The sequence below is a fragment of the Diabrotica virgifera genome, chromosome 3 (assembly GCF_917563875.1).
Source record: "Diabrotica virgifera virgifera chromosome 3, PGI_DIABVI_V3a".
Lineage (NCBI taxonomy): Eukaryota > Metazoa > Arthropoda > Insecta > Coleoptera > Chrysomelidae > Diabrotica > Diabrotica virgifera.
The window spans coordinates 98,628,514-98,649,772 of NC_065445.1; the positions used below are offsets into that span (position 1 = coordinate 98,628,514).

General features: G+C 34.1%; 1 protein-coding gene across 2 annotated transcripts in view; it reads right to left on the reverse strand.

Annotated features, from left to right (window-relative positions):
- Positions 1–389: 389 nt before the first annotated feature.
- Positions 390–21,259, reverse strand: part of LOC114334664 (uncharacterized) — a 69,114-nt gene continuing 48,244 nt past the window's right edge. The window contains exons 3-4 of one of the 2 annotated variants that reach the window (XM_050645314.1): positions 19,914–20,157; positions 390–639 (exon numbers count right to left, since the gene is read on the reverse strand). In XM_050645314.1, the coding sequence (XP_050501271.1) occupies positions 516–639; positions 19,914–20,157 (368 nt within the window). In that variant the 3' untranslated portion in view covers positions 390–515. Of the gene's footprint in view, positions 640–10,987; positions 11,238–19,913; positions 20,158–21,259 lie in introns of those variants that run through there. The other variant, XM_050645313.1, reaches the window with a different exon arrangement.

Consider the following 21,259-nt stretch of genomic DNA (forward strand, 5'->3'; position numbering starts at 1 on the left):
AAGGAGAATGCTATTACGTATATTATGTTGTAATGTCGATTTTATACTGCATTAATTCTGAATTACCCCCTCTGTGGCTCCAAAGATCGTGATTTCGAATCTCACCTGGGTGGAGAATTTTTCATTTATTAAAAATTAATAAATGAAAATAGTTTATATCCTTATGGGATCGGTACTCACAATTACAATTAGCGTCTCTTTGTAAAGACAATGACGTCGACTTTGCTAAGTAACAAGACACTTACTCAACACACACACTACACATTACACTAGGTACCTGATTGAAAAAATCCACTGTACCATGCCAATGGCCATTAGTTGTCGAAGCATTAAGCTAAATAAAAAAATCTGAATTGGATTTAATTGTGCGTTTTTAATTTATACACCAGTGAAAAAATATTCTTTATTAATTTTAGTTATTTACATATTCTATCGTAGCTTCCATAAAAGTTAATACCAATTAATTGGAGTTATTTGTAGTTGAAATTCATCAATTTTTCTAGAAGAAATTTAGTCTAAATATGAGTTGATTCTTCACCATTTTCCATTGCTAGATTATCTTTTCCATTCATTTCTACTCCATTATTAGTAGAGTTGGTAGATTTGACTTGTTTTTGTTTTACCTCAAAATACATCTTCCTAAAAATGTCAAGTAACATAATTTTAAGTAACCATTGTCAATTTTAAAACTATTATGACAGGGGAGCGCAAGCGGGGATTTTGCAGTTACTCGAGCGCGTCAGATTATCACATGGGAACAAATCTTGTACCCTGTAAATGTACCTACCTCTACACTCTACCATATACATATTGGCTCTTAATACAGGGGAGATTGTTAAGGGGGGTCCGAAAAAAAATCTATCCTTAAAAAACTCGAAATCGTTTAAGATAAGGTAAGTTTAAGATAATTAAGATAAGGTAAGTACATGCAAAAGAGTGTATATTTCAAAAATCTGACGATTTGAGCTGGGGGTAAGGAAATGGGCGGGTCACAAAGTTTCACAAAAAAACGCGAATATTTTGCGAAATGAACGTCAGACGAAAAACTAAAAAATAAGTGTCCAATATTTTTCAAAAACCTATCGAATGATACCAAACACGACCCCCCACGGAGAGGGGCGGGGGTCAATTTAAAATTTTAAATAAAAACCCCGCGATATTTCTCGAAATGAACATCAGATAGAAAAACTGCAAAATATACGTATTTAATATTTAAAAATTTTTAAAAAAATCTATCGAATGGCACCAAACACGAACCCCCATGAAGGTGACGTGGGGGGTTACTTTAAAATCTTAAATACGACCCCCAATTTTTGTTGCAGATTTGGATTCTTTACGTAAAAATAGGCAACTTTTATTCGAGACATTTTTTAGAATTATGGGTAGATGGCGCTATAATCGGAAAAAACGGTTGTTGGAAATGGAAAATTAAATTAAAAAATGGAAATTCCCCACTTTATGGAAGACTTAACTTTTTTGGTTTTAGGATCTACTCTTCACAACCCAATAGGTCCCCATAACGCTCGAGTAACTGTAAATTTAGCAGACTTTCCTCCCCTACTATTAATGAGTAGGTTACCATATACCCCAGAAAACGAAGCTGAAAAAGAATTTGAAACATCGAAAAAGTTCTGACCGCTATTTTTAAGTGGAATATCTGGTAGATATCAATAGAAAAGGCGTACCATCACGTGATATTTAAAACTAAAAACATCGGAAATTATATCGATTTTAAATGCAGGAACTATTGACTTGATACTTTTTACATTTTGTTCAGGATGATGTCAGGAAAAAAGTTAACAATAGAAAAATGGGTGAAAATGCATAATTTCACATTGCAAAATTGTAAAAATAGCAAAATCGGTATATTATGGGCCAGATTTTGTTACTCGGGGATTTTTGGGGCCGCTAAATATGAATACTCCATCAGAACCGACCTCCCGGAGCATCTGGTGTCCAGGGTCCCTGTTAAGACACATCTTCTGGAGTTTCGAGAATTTTCGGCATTAAATTAATGCAGATTACTCAATCCCGGATTAAGAATATTGAGGCCACTAGGCAAACCATGCTATGAGGCCCCTTAAGAAACATGTGCCTTCTCCTTCCAAAACCTCGGATAACCCCTACATCTTTGAGCGATATTCCTTAGATAAGTCGATAACTCTATCTAGTGCTGCTTGGTCTTTTAAGGACTAGATCGTGGCGAATGGAATTGCTTTAGTCGAGTTTCATTTAAGCATTTGATCATAACTTCACTGATTACTCGATAGTTGTGAGATTGCTGAATACGCCATCAGAACCGACCCCTGGAGCACCTGGTGTCCAATTTCGAGGATTTCCTACATTAAATTAATGCAAATATAGTACTAGGGCATAACAGTAGCACTGGGCACAATCCGAGGGTCGGCTCTAATGTCATATTCGTATCCCTCAACCCCAAAAACCACCCGAGTAATCAGTTTGCATCAATTAAATACCGAAAACCCTCGAAACTCCAGAAGATGCCGTGCCTTAGCTTAGCAGTGACCCTGGTCAGCAGGTACTCCGGGGGTTGGTTTTGATGGCGTGTTCGTGCTCAGCGACCCCAAAAACTCAAAAACCCCCGATTAATCTGTTTGCATCAACTTAGTATGGAAAACCCTCCAGATGAAGTGGCCTTAGCAGTGGCCATGAGTACCAGGTGCTTCGGGGGTCGGTTCTGATGACGTATTCATGTTCAGCGACCCCAAAAATTCACGAGCAAAAAATCCTGCTTTTAGTATACTGATTTTGATACGTTTATGTACTTTTTGATGCATTTCATGCACTGTACCACCACCATTTCATTTCCACCAATTTTTCTGGACTGGCCAGAACTTTTAATACCACCATAGTATTTATGGTAGGGGAGCAACGTATGCTAAATGTGCAGTCACTCGAGCACTGTGGGGACCTATTGGGTTGTGATTATTAGGTCCTAAAACCAAAAAAAGTTAAGTAAAATTTTCCTTTTAGTAGGGACTTGCCATTTTTTAATTTAATTTTCCATTTACAACAATCGTTTTTTCCGATTATAGCGCCATCTATTCATAATTCGAAAAAATGTTTCGAATAAAAGTTGCTTATTTTTACGTAGAGGATCCAAATCTGTAATAAAAATTTGGTGCTCCTATAAAAGATTTTAAAGTAATCCCCCACTCCACCTCCGTGGGGGGTCGTGTTTGATACCATTCGATAGATTTTTTAAAAATATAGAATAAGTGTATTTTGCAGTTTTTCGATATGAGGTTTATTTTTCGAAATATCGCGGCATTTGTATTTTAAATTTTAAATTTACCCCCACTCCTCTCCGTGGGGGGTCATGTTTAGTATCATTCGATAGATTTTTGAAAAATATTGAACATGTAGTTTTTAGTTTTTTGATTTGACGTTCATTTTGCGAAATATTCGCTCTTTTTGTGAAACTTTTTGACTCACCCATTTCCTTACGGCCCGCTCAAATGGTCAGATTTTTGAGATATACACTCTTTTGCATGTACTTCACTTACCTTATCTTAATCTGACAATTTCAAGTATTCTTAGGGATAGATTTTTTTTTTCGGGACCCCCTTAACGAACTCCCCTGTGTTAAGAGCCAATATATGGTAGAGGTACATTTGCAGGGTACCAGGTTTCTCCCCATATGATAATCTGACGCGCTCGAGTAACTGCAAAAATCCCTGCTTGGGCTCCCCTACCATTATATACCTAACACAATAATTTTTTCGTTGCTAGAAAAGTTTAGCAGTATACCTATGTACCAGATTAACCTAACATTTTTGTTATTTATTATACAGTACATAATATTTACGTTATAAAAAATAGCTATTTTATCAGAATTGAGATACATATTTCAATAAACGAAGAATTTGTAAGAAAACCGGTTGGGAAATGTCTGCTATAAAACAATTAAAATTCATCATGAACAATGGAACAATTATCATATGAATGTTACTAGATACTAGGGGTATTCATTATCATAATTTAGGTATTTCTGTAGTCAATAATTCATACAATTATTCCAATATATACTTAATTCAGAACAACGAGATATCCTTGTGGTCTAATTGTTATTATTTATTATATTTGTATATAAAAGATATACTCATGGACAAAAATAGTAATTTGAAAAAATTAAAATTTCAAAAAAAGTATTTTGAAAATTATCATATTCTCTATTATCATATTATCAAGTTTTTTTTTATTAAGAGCACACAGTAGCGATCAACAGGTAGCAACAAACGCGTTCCAATATTGCGGCTGTAATTTTGAATATTTTGTCGAGATATTTGGCACACATATTCGTAATATAATAAAAATGGCGGTACAGAGCCCAATTTTAGAAATACGTTAGTACGCGGAAATTACTCTATAACTAAATAAAATATTGCAAAAAGGAGCCTGTACCGCCATTAAGAAAGACAAAAAAATAAACTTTCTTCAAATAAACTTTTTTATCCCGTGCCTAGATTTTGTGTCACATTGGAACTACTAAAAATTGATTTTTTTATAACAAGAAATCGAACGTCACTAACTTGGCAACATTTCGCGCGTATGTGTATAAAAATTATTGTTTTTGATATTATAAACGTTACTGTCAGTGTCGAATTACCGACGCACTGTTGCCTCACTTTTGAAAGTTCGCAGAACTTTCGCAATCTTGGACCGCGTTTGTTGCTACCTGTTAATCGCTACTGTTTGCTCTTAAACACAAGCTGTGTTTATACTACTGCAATCTGGTCATCAGTTGACCAATTATCAGCTTTTCTTTAACTTAAATTACTAAATATATACATAATCTTAGATCTTAACCCTATGGTGTCCTCTTATTTTTTTTAAGAAGTATGCACTTTAAAACTAACACACAATACAACACTATGCTCTGCTTTTCCACTGCATCTGCATCATATAAGTGAAATCTTTTGTTTAGTAGTATGTTTATATGGGAAGGAAAATTGCATTTCTTAATCAACTACAGTACAGTAAAGAACAAGAAAATACCAACAATAGCCGAATGAAGAACGCATCATCAAAAATCTCGTACCCAATACATACACAACACACACATCATATTTACGATACAGATCACGCATACAAACTAACACAAAAAATCTAACAATAAAACACTGAAAACGTTTGTTTTCTATACTTCCACAAAATTTATTATAACTATGTGACTACAGCTGTTTCGGCAGAGTGTGTTTCTCAAGCGATTTAGTTTACTATGGCCTTTTTAAAGTCTTTAACTGAAGAGGTTGAGGAGTGGGGAGCTGTTTGTCTCGAGTTGGTCATTCAGAATTATATCTGTATTTTTTAATTTAATAATTTCCATAGATTCTAATAAAGATAGCTTAAGGCCTTTATTTTGAATATGCAGAATTTGAAACTCTTCATTAAAAGAATGATTATGATCTAGAAGGTGAAATGCGTATATAGAAGTGTCTGTTTTTCTATTGTTGAAAGTCCTTTTGTGTTCTGCTATCCATTTGTCAATGTTTCTGCCAGTTTGACCGATGTAAGTTTTCGGACAGTCACCACAAGTTAGTTTGTAGACACCAATCTGTAGTTGTTTTCTCTTTCGGCTCTTATTGTTCTTAATATATTTGCTTAAGTCGTTGTTAGTTCTGAAAGCTGGTGTTATTCCTTTCTTTTTTATGTATCTGGCTATTTTTGTTGTTACCTTGCCAGTCTATGTGATAGAGCAGAAGGTACTGAGTTCTTTCTATGGTGGTGGATAGACTAATTTCAGGGCTTTCTTATGGAGTTTTTGGTTTAAAATTGTATTAATTGTTTGTTCGTTATAGCTATTGTTTACTGATATTTGTTTAATGATGTTCAGTTCGATTTCGAAGTTATTTTTTGACATGGGAATTTCTGTCAGTCTATGTATCATGCTATGGTAGGCTGCTAATTTGTGTTGTATAGGATGGGATGATGAATTGTGTATAGTTGTGTCAGTATGGGTAGGTTTATTATATACGGAGAACTCATGTTTGTTGTGTAGTCTGGTAATTGTTACATCTAGAAAGCTTATGGATTTATTCTGTTCTGTTTCTATTGTAAACTCAATATTACTATGAAGTGAATTAATGTATGATAGAAATTTGTCAAGTTGCCTGTTAGTTCCTGTATACTATATATCATCCACGTATCTCCACCAATATAAGAACTGTTTAAATACGGGATGTTTAGAAATTGTTGTTTCAAGCTGGTTCATAAATATATCTGATAGCAATGGGCTTAGAGGATTACCCATAATAAGTCCTGCTGTTGTTTGTGTATATTTGATTATTCAATTCAAAATAGTCTTGATTTATGCAAATTTCGAGAAGGTGTAAAATTTCAGATGCAATGATCGGATTTGTACTATTATGGTGTAAAAGATTTTTAACTAGAACGAAAGTTTCTGTAGGAAGAACACTAGGAAAAATTTAAAGACTTTAAAAAGGCAAACCCATAGTAAACTAAATCACTTGAGAAAGGCACTCTGCCGAAACAGCTGTAGTCACATAGTTATAATAAATTTTGTGGAAGTATAGAAAACAAACGTTTTCAGTGTTTTATTGTTAGATAAAATGAACTTCCATCAAGTAACGGTCGAATCCATCAATAAACACAAAAAATAACACACATAACCAGTCAGAATTTTAGAAATTTTCATTTGTATGAAAAGTAGATACACATAACCTAAAAAGATCAGGTTATGATATGAAATTTTACCAGAATTTTCAAACCTATTTTTTTTCTAATTTTCTGAGGACGACTTCCGGAGTGGAAATCGAAACGTCGAACAGTAGTTAAATAAGAAATGTAATTTTCATTATACCAACAATTGTGGCTCAATCCCTTATAAACGTATATGTATTCAATTAAAAATGCCATAAGAAAACAGTTTCAGAATCTTGCAAATATTTTGTGTTGCAATTCTTAGCTCTCCCAGTGTCATAGGGAGGCATTTCTTTTTCGAATGCAAGTCTCCAGTGCTGCGCCAGCACGTGGCAGCGCCTGTGTGCAGAATATTTAATAGCGCCCAAAAAATACGCAATTTTTTAAAAAATAACTAAAAATTCCCTAAAATAACTCTAGTGGCGCCCCTTAATTGCTGGCGCCTGTGTGCGCCGCACGCATTGCACACGTGGTCGGCGCGGCCCTGCAAGTCTCATACAAATAATCTGATTTAAATCGGATTTAAATCTGATGGGTAGGTATATGGTGGCCAATATAATTCTTAAATTGAATCTCATCTCATCAAGATAAGTAGGTATTCACTATTCTAAATTCTAATAGTGCGTTATCGTGCATTAGCTCGAATCTGTCACATCTAATTTGGTCGGCAAATGGTAAGACATGATTTTATAAAATGATTTTAATGTACATGTCAGCTGTAATTCGTCCAATCACTTCCATAAGTTCGGTATGTCCTTTCCAAGCAATAGACCTCCATAGCACTATGCCACCACCACCAAAACTAATGCTCTGGATGAGGTTAAACCTCATCCAGAGGTTACCAATACTCACTATATAGGCGGTAAAGCTCAAAACGATATCGTCTACGCTCAAAATTAATTCGGAAAAAAGATATAGCTGGGTTAAAATCCATACTGAAATTATCTGTTAAAATTAAAACTATTCCATACCAACTATAATTATTCGGGATGGGAATTCAACTTGACGATGATACAACGTTATATTATACTCTACATTTCGCGGATGACCAAGTCGTAGTAGCAGCGGATAAGGAAGATTTAGAATTCATGACGAGAAGGTTATTTCAAACAATGAAGAGTGGGGCCTTTCTGTAAATAGAAACAAAACGCAATACTTATTCATCGGGACTAAAGTAGAAGATCTAATAGTTAACGAACAAGAAACAATCAAGAACTGTGAGTAATATGTATATGTACTTATTTGGGAACAACAATCAACAAGAGTGGGAGCACCGAAAAAGAGATAGAGCTACTGATCGTGAAAGGAAAAAGTGTGATTGGATGCCTAAACCCGATGCAGTGGTCAAAAGAACTATCCAATCGAAGAAATCATCTCATCTTTAACTCCATCTTTAAAAGTATAGTGACTCTATGGGTGCGATATGGCAACTTACTAAATCTTTGCATTTTACAAATACTTGCATTGAAAATGGACTTCTGGAGAAGATCGGCTAGAAAATCAAGGCTTGAAAGAATACAAAATGGCCAAATCAGAAATATAATGAATGAATGAATGAATGAATGAATGAATGAATGAATGAATGAATGAATGAATGAATGAATGAATGAATGAATGAATGAATGAATGAATGAATGAATGAATGAATGAATGAATGAATGAATGAATGAATGAATGAATGAATGAATGAATGAATGAATGAATGAATGAATGAATGAATGAATGAATGAATGAATGAATGAATGAATGAATGAATGAATGAATGAATGAATGAATGAATGAATGAATGAATGAATGAATGAATGAATGAATGAATGAATGAATGAATGAATGAATGAATGAATGAATGAATGAATGAATGAATGAATGAATGAATGAATGAATGAATGAATGAATGAATGAATGAATGAATGAATGAATGAATGAATGAATGAATGAATGAATGAATGAATGAATGAATGAATGAATGAATGAATGAATGAATGAATGAATGAATGAATGAATGAATGAATGAATGAATGAATGAATGAATGAATGAATGAATGAATGAATGAATGAATGAATGAATGAATGAATGAAAGAATGAACGAATGAATGAATGAACGAATGAACGAATGAATGAATGAATGAATGAATGAATGAATGAATGAATTTATTTAACCACATTACACAATTACAAGGTTTGTAGCAAGTCAGACTTCAATGATTTAAAATAAACAAGTAAAAACCTGTATATACACAAAATATTAGAATATACCTAAAATACTCAAAAAATACCTAAAATACACAAAATAATAATTTAACATACAAGTATATCACAAAAATTTCAATTTCAAATAACATAAATTGAGGCGCTCAGAGCAACAGTGGCCTAACCCACATCCTACAATTTTACAAAAACGCTTTAATTACATTAAAGTTATCCCTCATTTAAATATTTTCAGATGCAGAGTAGATCAACCAATAGTTGCTTGAGCCAATATGCATCTGAAAATACTTAACTAATGCATAACTTTAATGTAGTAAAAGCGTTTTGGTAAAATTGTGTGATGTGGGTTAGGCCACTGTTGCTCTGAGCGCCTCAATTATGTAAGTAGGTACTTTATCACAGATCAGTAGTAAAGGATATTAGATAGATGAGTACTTTCCATGAACTTCAATGAAACTTGAAATATTCAAGGAATTCCTCCACTAAATAAAAACAGTTCTTATTCAGTATTTTTTCACGGTTTTTTTTTAAAGCATTTAGACTTAAGTTTTTTATATAACCTGGCAACACGTTGTAAAGCTTATAATCTAAAGAATTTCTTTTGGACTTAGTTAGACGGTAACGATTAATTCTGATAGGTATCTGCCTGTCTGGTGTTGTAATTATGAATATCATGTTGTTTCATAAGGGATACAGATCTCCTGTGTATTTCAACAACAACACTAAAAATATATACATAGGCACGGTCGCACGGTAATATACTAAGTTTAAAAAACAAGGGGCGACAATACTCCAAATAGCTCACGCCAGATATAATTCGTATTGCTCTCTTTTGCAGACGGAAAATCACCAAGGAGTCAGATGAATCACCCCAAAGAATAGTAGTATAGCTAATATGTGAATGAAATAATGCATAATAAGTTGTTTTTAATGTATTTATAGTAGTAATTTTCCTTAATTTTCTCAATAGAAACAAAGTAGAACTAAATTTATTTCTTAAGTTAATTAGGTATATGAGGCCTCCAAGTCAAGTTAGGTACTATCCACTGTTACTTTACGTTATCCAAGTTTAAGGTATCTGTCATACCTTTAAAACATAAATATTGGGATTTGCCCTTATTAAGCTGAAGTTTATTCGCTAAAAACCAATTTTGTGCCTTATTCTCGACAAAATTTGAAATGTATGATCCTGTCCCACTTTCCTTGGCTGGATAAATAAAAGTAGTATCATCTGCGAAGGAAACTGTTTCCACAGGATGCATATAGTTACTTAGATCGATAGTATATATTATAAATAATAGTGGTCCCAAAACAGAGCCTTGGGGAACGTCATAATTAATAGGTTTGGAATTTGAAATAGAATTATGTACACTTACAGCTTGAGAACGGTTTGACAAATACGATGTTATAAGCTTCAGGGCGATCAAGTCAACCATCATAGACGAAATTCAAAGGAGACTGGTCTGGTATGGTCATCTAGAAAGAATGGACGACAGACTGCCAAAAAAATTCTAAAATGGACGCCAAGGAAAAGAAGGAAGAAAGGAAGGCCGAAACAATCCTGGCTAGGCGGCATTGAGAAGGCAATATCGGAAAGGAATCTTCACCCTGGCGAATGAAACGACCCACGAAGCTGGAAACTGGGAACCGGAAGGCGAAGAACAAGTGTATCATATGACAAGATTACATGATAATGACGATTGAGAAGGAGAATGCTATTACGTATATTATGTTGTAATGTCGATTTTATACTGCATTAATTCTGAATTACCCCCTCTGTGGCTCCAAAGATCGTGATTTCGAATCTCACCTGGGTGGAGAATTTTTCATTTATTAAAAATTAATAAATGAAAATAGTTTATATCCTTATGGGATCGGTACTCACAATTACAATTAGCGTCTCTTTGTAAAGACAATGACGTCGACTTTGCTAAGTAACAAGACACTTACTCAACACACACACTACACATTACACTAGGTACCTGATTGAAAAAATCCACTGTACCATGCCAATGGCCATTAGTTGTCGAAGCATTAAGCTAAATAAAAAAATCTGAATTGGATTTAATTGTGCGTTTTTAATTTATACACCAGTGAAAAAATATTCTTTATTAATTTTAGTTATTTACATATTCTATCGTAGCTTCCATAAAAGTTAATACCAATTAATTGGAGTTATTTGTAGTTGAAATTCATCAATTTTTCTAGAAGAAATTTAGTCTAAATATGAGTTGATTCTTCACCATTTTCCATTGCTAGATTATCTTTTCCATTCATTTCTACTCCATTATTAGTAGAGTTGGTAGATTTGACTTGTTTTTGTTTTACCTCAAAATACATCTTCCTAAAAATGTCAAGTAACATAATTTTAAGTAACCATTGTCAATTTTAAAACTATTATGACAGGGGAGCGCAAGCGGGGATTTTGCAGTTACTCGAGCGCGTCAGATTATCACATGGGAACAAATCTTGTACCCTGTAAATGTACCTACCTCTACACTCTACCATATACATATTGGCTCTTAATACAGGGGAGATTGTTAAGGGGGGTCCGAAAAAAAATCTATCCTTAAAAAACTCGAAATCGTTTAAGATAAGGTAAGTTTAAGATAATTAAGATAAGGTAAGTACATGCAAAAGAGTGTATATTTCAAAAATCTGACGATTTGAGCTGGGGGTAAGGAAATGGGCGGGTCACAAAGTTTCACAAAAAAACGCGAATATTTTGCGAAATGAACGTCAGACGAAAAACTAAAAAATAAGTGTCCAATATTTTTCAAAAACCTATCGAATGATACCAAACACGACCCCCCACGGAGAGGGGCGGGGGTCAATTTAAAATTTTAAATAAAAACCCCGCGATATTTCTCGAAATGAACATCAGATAGAAAAACTGCAAAATATACGTATTTAATATTTAAAAATTTTTAAAAAAATCTATCGAATGGCACCAAACACGAACCCCCATGAAGGTGACGTGGGGGGTTACTTTAAAATCTTAAATACGACCCCCAATTTTTGTTGCAGATTTGGATTCTTTACGTAAAAATAGGCAACTTTTATTCGAGACATTTTTTAGAATTATGGGTAGATGGCGCTATAATCGGAAAAAACGGTTGTTGGAAATGGAAAATTAAATTAAAAAATGGAAATTCCCCACTTTATGGAAGACTTAACTTTTTTGGTTTTAGGATCTACTCTTCACAACCCAATAGGTCCCCATAACGCTCGAGTAACTGTAAATTTAGCAGACTTTCCTCCCCTACTATTAATGAGTAGGTTACCATATACCCCAGAAAACGAAGCTGAAAAAGAATTTGAAACATCGAAAAAGTTCTGACCGCTATTTTTAAGTGGAATATCTGGTAGATATCAATAGAAAAGGCGTACCATCACGTGATATTTAAAACTAAAAACATCGGAAATTATATCGATTTTAAATGCAGGAACTATTGACTTGATACTTTTTACATTTTGTTCAGGATGATGTCAGGAAAAAAGTTAACAATAGAAAAATGGGTGAAAATGCATAATTTCACATTGCAAAATTGTAAAAATAGCAAAATCGGTATATTATGGGCCAGATTTTGTTACTCGGGGATTTTTGGGGCCGCTAAATATGAATACTCCATCAGAACCGACCTCCCGGAGCATCTGGTGTCCAGGGTCCCTGTTAAGACACATCTTCTGGAGTTTCGAGAATTTTCGGCATTAAATTAATGCAGATTACTCAATCCCGGATTAAGAATATTGAGGCCACTAGGCAAACCATGCTATGAGGCCCCTTAAGAAACATGTGCCTTCTCCTTCCAAAACCTCGGATAACCCCTACATCTTTGAGCGATATTCCTTAGATAAGTCGATAACTCTATCTAGTGCTGCTTGGTCTTTTAAGGACTAGATCGTGGCGAATGGAATTGCTTTAGTCGAGTTTCATTTAAGCATTTGATCATAACTTCACTGATTACTCGATAGTTGTGAGATTGCTGAATACGCCATCAGAACCGACCCCTGGAGCACCTGGTGTCCAATTTCGAGGATTTCCTACATTAAATTAATGCAAATATAGTACTAGGGCATAACAGTAGCACTGGGCACAATCCGAGGGTCGGCTCTAATGTCATATTCGTATCCCTCAACCCCAAAAACCACCCGAGTAATCAGTTTGCATCAATTAAATACCGAAAACCCTCGAAACTCCAGAAGATGCCGTGCCTTAGCTTAGCAGTGACCCTGGTCAGCAGGTACTCCGGGGGTTGGTTTTGATGGCGTGTTCGTGCTCAGCGACCCCAAAAACTCAAAAACCCCCGATTAATCTGTTTGCATCAACTTAGTATGGAAAACCCTCCAGATGAAGTGGCCTTAGCAGTGGCCATGAGTACCAGGTGCTTCGGGGGTCGGTTCTGATGACGTATTCATGTTCAGCGACCCCAAAAATTCACGAGCAAAAAATCCTGCTTTTAGTATACTGATTTTGATACGTTTATGTACTTTTTGATGCATTTCATGCACTGTACCACCACCATTTCATTTCCACCAATTTTTCTGGACTGGCCAGAACTTTTAATACCACCATAGTATTTATGGTAGGGGAGCAACGTATGCTAAATGTGCAGTCACTCGAGCACTGTGGGGACCTATTGGGTTGTGATTATTAGGTCCTAAAACCAAAAAAAGTTAAGTAAAATTTTCCTTTTAGTAGGGACTTGCCATTTTTTAATTTAATTTTCCATTTACAACAATCGTTTTTTCCGATTATAGCGCCATCTATTCATAATTCGAAAAAATGTTTCGAATAAAAGTTGCTTATTTTTACGTAGAGGATCCAAATCTGTAATAAAAATTTGGTGCTCCTATAAAAGATTTTAAAGTAATCCCCCACTCCACCTCCGTGGGGGGTCGTGTTTGATACCATTCGATAGATTTTTTAAAAATATAGAATAAGTGTATTTTGCAGTTTTTCGATATGAGGTTTATTTTTCGAAATATCGCGGCATTTGTATTTTAAATTTTAAATTTACCCCCACTCCTCTCCGTGGGGGGTCATGTTTAGTATCATTCGATAGATTTTTGAAAAATATTGAACATGTAGTTTTTAGTTTTTTGATTTGACGTTCATTTTGCGAAATATTCGCTCTTTTTGTGAAACTTTTTGACTCACCCATTTCCTTACGGCCCGCTCAAATGGTCAGATTTTTGAGATATACACTCTTTTGCATGTACTTCACTTACCTTATCTTAATCTGACAATTTCAAGTATTCTTAGGGATAGATTTTTTTTTTCGGGACCCCCTTAACGAACTCCCCTGTGTTAAGAGCCAATATATGGTAGAGGTACATTTGCAGGGTACCAGGTTTCTCCCCATATGATAATCTGACGCGCTCGAGTAACTGCAAAAATCCCTGCTTGGGCTCCCCTACCATTATATACCTAACACAATAATTTTTTCGTTGCTAGAAAAGTTTAGCAGTATACCTATGTACCAGATTAACCTAACATTTTTGTTATTTATTATACAGTACATAATATTTACGTTATAAAAAATAGCTATTTTATCAGAATTGAGATACATATTTCAATAAACGAAGAATTTGTAAGAAAACCGGTTGGGAAATGTCTGCTATAAAACAATTAAAATTCATCATGAACAATGGAACAATTATCATATGAATGTTACTAGATACTAGGGGTATTCATTATCATAATTTAGGTATTTCTGTAGTCAATAATTCATACAATTATTCCAATATATACTTAATTCAGAACAACGAGATATCCTTGTGGTCTAATTGTTATTATTTATTATATTTGTATATAAAAGATATACTCATGGACAAAAATAGTAATTTGAAAAAATTAAAATTTCAAAAAAAGTATTTTGAAAATTATCATATTCTCTATTATCATATTATCAAGTTTTTTTTTATTAAGAGCACACAGTAGCGATCAACAGGTAGCAACAAACGCGTTCCAATATTGCGGCTGTAATTTTGAATATTTTGTCGAGATATTTGGCACACATATTCGTAATATAATAAAAATGGCGGTACAGAGCCCAATTTTAGAAATACGTTAGTACGCGGAAATTACTCTATAACTAAATAAAATATTGCAAAAAGGAGCCTGTACCGCCATTAAGAAAGACAAAAAAATAAACTTTCTTCAAATAAACTTTTTTATCCCGTGCCTAGATTTTGTGTCACATTGGAACTACTAAAAATTGATTTTTTTATAACAAGAAATCGAACGTCACTAACTTGGCAACATTTCGCGCGTATGTGTATAAAAATTATTGTTTTTGATATTATAAACGTTACTGTCAGTGTCGAATTACCGACGCACTGTTGCCTCACTTTTGAAAGTTCGCAGAACTTTCGCAATCTTGGACCGCGTTTGTTGCTACCTGTTAATCGCTACTGTTTGCTCTTAAACACAAGCTGTGTTTATACTACTGCAATCTGGTCATCAGTTGACCAATTATCAGCTTTTCTTTAACTTAAATTACTAAATATATACATAATCTTAGATCTTAACCCTATGGTGTCCTCTTATTTTTTTTAAGAAGTATGCACTTTAAAACTAACACACAATACAACACTATGCTCTGCTTTTCCACTGCATCTGCATCATATAAGTGAAATCTTTTGTTTAGTAGTATGTTTATATGGGAAGGAAAATTGCATTTCTTAATCAACTACAGTACAGTAAAGAACAAGAAAATACCAACAATAGCCGAATGAAGAACGCATCATCAAAAATCTCGTACCCAATACATACACAACACACACATCATATTTACGATACAGATCACGCATACAAACTAACACAAAAAATCTAACAATAAAACACTGAAAACGTTTGTTTTCTATACTTCCACAAAATTTATTATAACTATGTGACTACAGCTGTTTCGGCAGAGTGTGTTTCTCAAGCGATTTAGTTTACTATGGCCTTTTTAAAGTCTTTAACTGAAGAGGTTGAGGAGTGGGGAGCTGTTTGTCTCGAGTTGGTCATTCAGAATTATATCTGTATTTTTTAATTTAATAATTTCCATAGATTCTAATAAAGATAGCTTAAGGCCTTTATTTTGAATATGCAGAATTTGAAACTCTTCATTAAAAGAATGATTATGATCTAGAAGGTGAAATGCGTATATAGAAGTGTCTGTTTTTCTATTGTTGAAAGTCCTTTTGTGTTCTGCTATCCATTTGTCAATGTTTCTGCCAGTTTGACCGATGTAAGTTTTCGGACAGTCACCACAAGTTAGTTTGTAGACACCAATCTGTAGTTGTTTTCTCTTTCGGCTCTTATTGTTCTTAATATATTTGCTTAAGTCGTTGTTAGTTCTGAAAGCTGGTGTTATTCCTTTCTTTTTTATGTATCTGGCTATTTTTGTTGTTACCTTGCCAGTCTATGTGATAGAGCAGAAGGTACTGAGTTCTTTCTATGGTGGTGGATAGACTAATTTCAGGGCTTTCTTATGGAGTTTTTGGTTTAAAATTGTATTAATTGTTTGTTCGTTATAGCTATTGTTTACTGATATTTGTTTAATGATGTTCAGTTCGATTTCGAAGTTATTTTTTGACATGGGAATTTCTGTCAGTCTATGTATCATGCTATGGTAGGCTGCTAATTTGTGTTGTATAGGATGGGATGATGAATTGTGTATAGTTGTGTCAGTATGGGTAGGTTTATTATATACGGAGAACTCATGTTTGTTGTGTAGTCTGGTAATTGTTACATCTAGAAAGCTTATGGATTTATTCTGTTCTGTTTCTATTGTAAACTCAATATTACTATGAAGTGAATTAATGTATGATAGAAATTTGTCAAGTTGCCTGTTAGTTCCTGTATACTATATATCATCCACGTATCTCCACCAATATAAGAACTGTTTAAATACGGGATGTTTAGAAATTGTTGTTTCAAGCTGGTTCATAAATATATCTGATAGCAATGGGCTTAGAGGATTACCCATAATAAGTCCTGCTGTTGTTTGTGTATATTTGATTATTCAATTCAAAATAGTCTTGATTTATGCAAATTTCGAGAAGGTGTAAAATTTCAGATGCAATGATCGGATTTGTACTATTATGGTGTAAAAGATTTTTAACTAGAACGAAAGTTTCTGTAGGAAGAACACTAGGAAAAATTTAAAGACTTTAAAAAGGCAAACCCATAGTAAACTAAATCACTTGAGAAAGGCACTCTGCCGAAACAGCTGTAGTCACATAGTTATAATAAATTTTGTGGAAGTATAGAAAACAAACGTTTTCAGTGTTTTATTGTTAGATAAAATGAACTTCCATCAAGTAACGGTCGAATCCATCAATAAACACAAAAAATAACACACATAACCAGTCAGAATTTTAGAAATTTTCATTTGTATGAAAAGTAGATACACATAACCTAAAAAGATCAGGTTATGATATGAAATTTTACCAGAATTTTCAAACCTATTTTTTTTCTAATTTTCTGAGGACGACTTCCGGAGTGGAAATCGAAACGTCGAACAGTAGTTAAATAAGAAATGTAATTTTCATTATACCAACAATTGTGGCTCAATCCCTTATAAACGTATATGTATTCAATTAAAAATGCCATAAGAAAACAGTTTCAGAATCTTGCAAATATTTTGTGTTGCAATTCTTAGCTCTCCCAGTGTCATAGGGAGGCATTTCTTTTTCGAATGCAAGTCTCCAGTGCTGCGCCAGCACGTGGCAGCGCCTGTGTGCAGAATATTTAATAGCGCCCAAAAAATACGCAATTTTTTAAAAAATAACTAAAAATTCCCTAAAATAACTCTAGTGGCGCCCCTTAATTGCTGGCGCCTGTGTGCGCCGCACGCATTGCACACGTGGTCGGCGCGGCCCTGCAAGTCTCATACAAATAATCTGATTTAAATCGGATTTAAATCTGATGGGTAGGTATATGGTGGCCAATATAATTCTTAAATTGAATCTCATCTCATCAAGATAAGTAGGTATTCACTATTCTAAATTCTAATAGTGCGTTATCGTGCATTAGCTCGAATCTGTCACATCTAATTTGGTCGGCAAATGGTAAGACATGATTTTATAAAATGATTTTAATGTACATGTCAGCTGTAATTCGTCCAATCACTTCCATAAGTTCGGTATGTCCTTTCCAAGCAATAGACCTCCATAGCACTATGCCACCACCACCAAAACTAATGCTCTGGATGAGGTTAAAACTGGCATACCCTTCGTCATAAAGGAAGACAGATTGAAGAAACTTCGTCTTAAAGAAGAGTTGTTGGTGAATGGTATGCCAGTCGTAATGGTATGCCTATACACAGCGTTAATCTTGGTGGTGGAGTCATAGTGCTATGGAGTGGTATTGCTTGGAAAGGACATACCGAACTTGTGGAGCTGATTGAGTAAGTAACAGCTGCCATGTAGATTGAAAACATTTTAGATCATGTTTTGCCATTTGCCAGCAATATTGATACATTTACAGGACACGTTAAAACATTGCATTCGGAAAAGAAATCTTATTCTCATGATACTGGGGAACTAAGGACTACAGCACAAAAAATTTCACTTCAGATTATAATTTTGGGGAAAACCACTCTACTACACAACAAGTCCATCGAATAGTAAATGAAATATCAAAAACTCTCGAAGAAACGAAATACTGCAACGCTGTATTCCTAGATATCTCACAAGCGTTTGACAAAGTTTGGCACATAGGTCTGCTTTACAAAGTAAAATTAGCACTATCTAGTAACTATTTCCTCCTAATCAAATCCTACTTATCAAATAGATATTTCTCAGTAAAATTCAAAGACCAACAATCCAGCCTCTGTCCTATTAACTCCGGAGTTCCGCAAGGTAGTGTTCTCGGGCCGCTGCTTTTCTCACTCTACACAGCCGATATACCAGAGTCTCATAATACTACGATCGCTTCCTTTGCTGATGACGTAGCAATACTCGCTGTAAATGAAGATCACATACAAGCCTCACAAGACCTGCAACACCATCTGGACATACTAAGTGAGTGGTACACAAAATGGCGAACAAAAGTAAATAAAACAAAATCATCTCAAATAACGTTTACAAACCGTCACAACACATGCCCACCTGTAAGAATGGAAAATGTACAAATACCAACAGTAACAGATGCTAAATATCTTGGCCTCCATCTTGACCAACGTCTTACTTGGAAAAAACATATACAGACCAAAAGAAGACAACTAGACTTGAAATTTCGGCAAATGTATTGGCTCCTTGGACGCAGATCAAAACTCAACATCCAAAACAAAATTCTTCTGTACAAAACAATACTCAAACCTATTTGGTACTACGGACTACACCTCTGGGGCTGTGCAAAGTCAACATCAATCAATATCATCCAAAGATTTCAGTCTAAAGTTCTAAGATCAATAGTGGATGCACCATGGTATGTAACTAATCAAACACTTCACGAAGACTTAAATATACCTTTCATCAGAGAAGAAATCCATCGAGCATCTGAATCACAAAACGAGCGTACCATTCACCATGACAATGAATTAGTAAGGGAATTATTCCATAATGGCCCTGCCACAAGGAGACTAGATCGAACCTGGCCTCAGGACCTATTTTAAAACTTACACATAAATAGATAAGATGAGACATCATTGGAAGTCTCTTCTTCATGCCCAAAAAACATGGAACAAATTTACTTAATACTCTTTTAATGATGTAGATTGTAAATAAACATAATTACATAAAAAAAAAAGATTATAATTTTAAAAAGATCCATATTTTTGTCAATGAGTGTATAAACACAACCAGCTTGAATGTTGTCTTACTGAATAATTTTCTTAAGAATACAAGGAGTTGTATCTTTTGAACATTTTGCAAAACATTTTAATTGCATAAATATATTTATAATGATGATGACTTTGTACAATTGATGCAATTTGTACGTTATATTTTGTGAAAATACCATTCTTGAGATTTGATTGCCGTCAAATAGTTTAATAATAGTTAAAAATAAGCATTTAATACTTACGTAATAATTATACTTGATAAAGCATACAACAGGATTCCAAATAAAAAGAACGCTGCAGGAAAGGTCGTCAACGTATTATTGTAAATTCCTTTATCATAAATAGGAGTAGCGACAGCGGGGGCGATAGCTTCACATATGCCGAATAAAGATTGGGCCTTTCCCAAATCATTTTCCGATACAACTTTTGTTTCTAGAGATCTAATTGCTATTGGTGTTATTCCGGTTATTAGGCTAACTGCAGCAGCTGTAAACGAAAAAAATCATATTAGAGAAGAGTCAGCTATTGATGCGCACCTATGGAAAATTCAGTATATTGCAAAAACTTCAAATATTTTAAAATCAATGGGAAACTCCCAGTAGTTGGCTGTATATCACAGTTAAAAACTCATACAGAAGTAAAAAACTTCGATTTTTATAATGGTATAAAAAGTTTATTAAAAACTATTATGTAAAATGTCATCCAAATGGATTGCAAAACGTTTTCGATCTGAATCAGATCATCTTCAGTGCCTAGAATGAAGTATTTCCACGTTAGATTGAAAGCAAAAGGTTAAAATTGTAAGTGTTAAAGAAAGAATGTGGCAAATACTTACGTTCTGCTTAGTAGATGAAACTAGCATACTATTAAAAGTGGTAACATCGAAACATATGATTTACATAGTAAGACTATGAGAAATATAGCGACTCCAAGTCGGTGTTAATAGATTATAATATTATTAGTGCTCAAAGAAACAAAGGCTTAAAGTAGACTTTTACAATAGATTCTAATTTAAATAGTTATTTATGATATAAGTGTTAAAAGTACAATTTTAAGGCACGCATGTGAAGGTTTGCAGAATGAGCGAAGCGAATTCTGCAATTCACATAATATATAATTATTGAATTATGATATACAATCTATTAACATCGACTTGGAGTAGCTATATGTCACAGTCACAATTTTAACCTTTTGCTTTTAATCTAACGTGGAAATACTTCGTTCTAGGCACTGAAGATGATCTGATTCAGATCGATTTTAATAGTATTTAATAAACTTTTATATAAAATATTTCAGTTACCCAACTTTTTTAAAGATATATTTCAAGGGTTTGGTATATTAGTAGAGACCGCATTTAATTAATGGGTAAACAGTAGAACAGAGAGAGGTGAAAATTCCAATTTGTGTAACGAACACAATTACCCGACATATTCGGCTAATGGTGCGCATATGTCGGATAACTGTGCGCAAATGTCGGATAACTGTGCGCAATAATAGAACTTAAAAATGACCTTCGAAAATGTAGTTTATTGAACATAAATATTAAAGGGACAAGCAAATAGACGGAAAAAGATAAGAAACCAAGTTA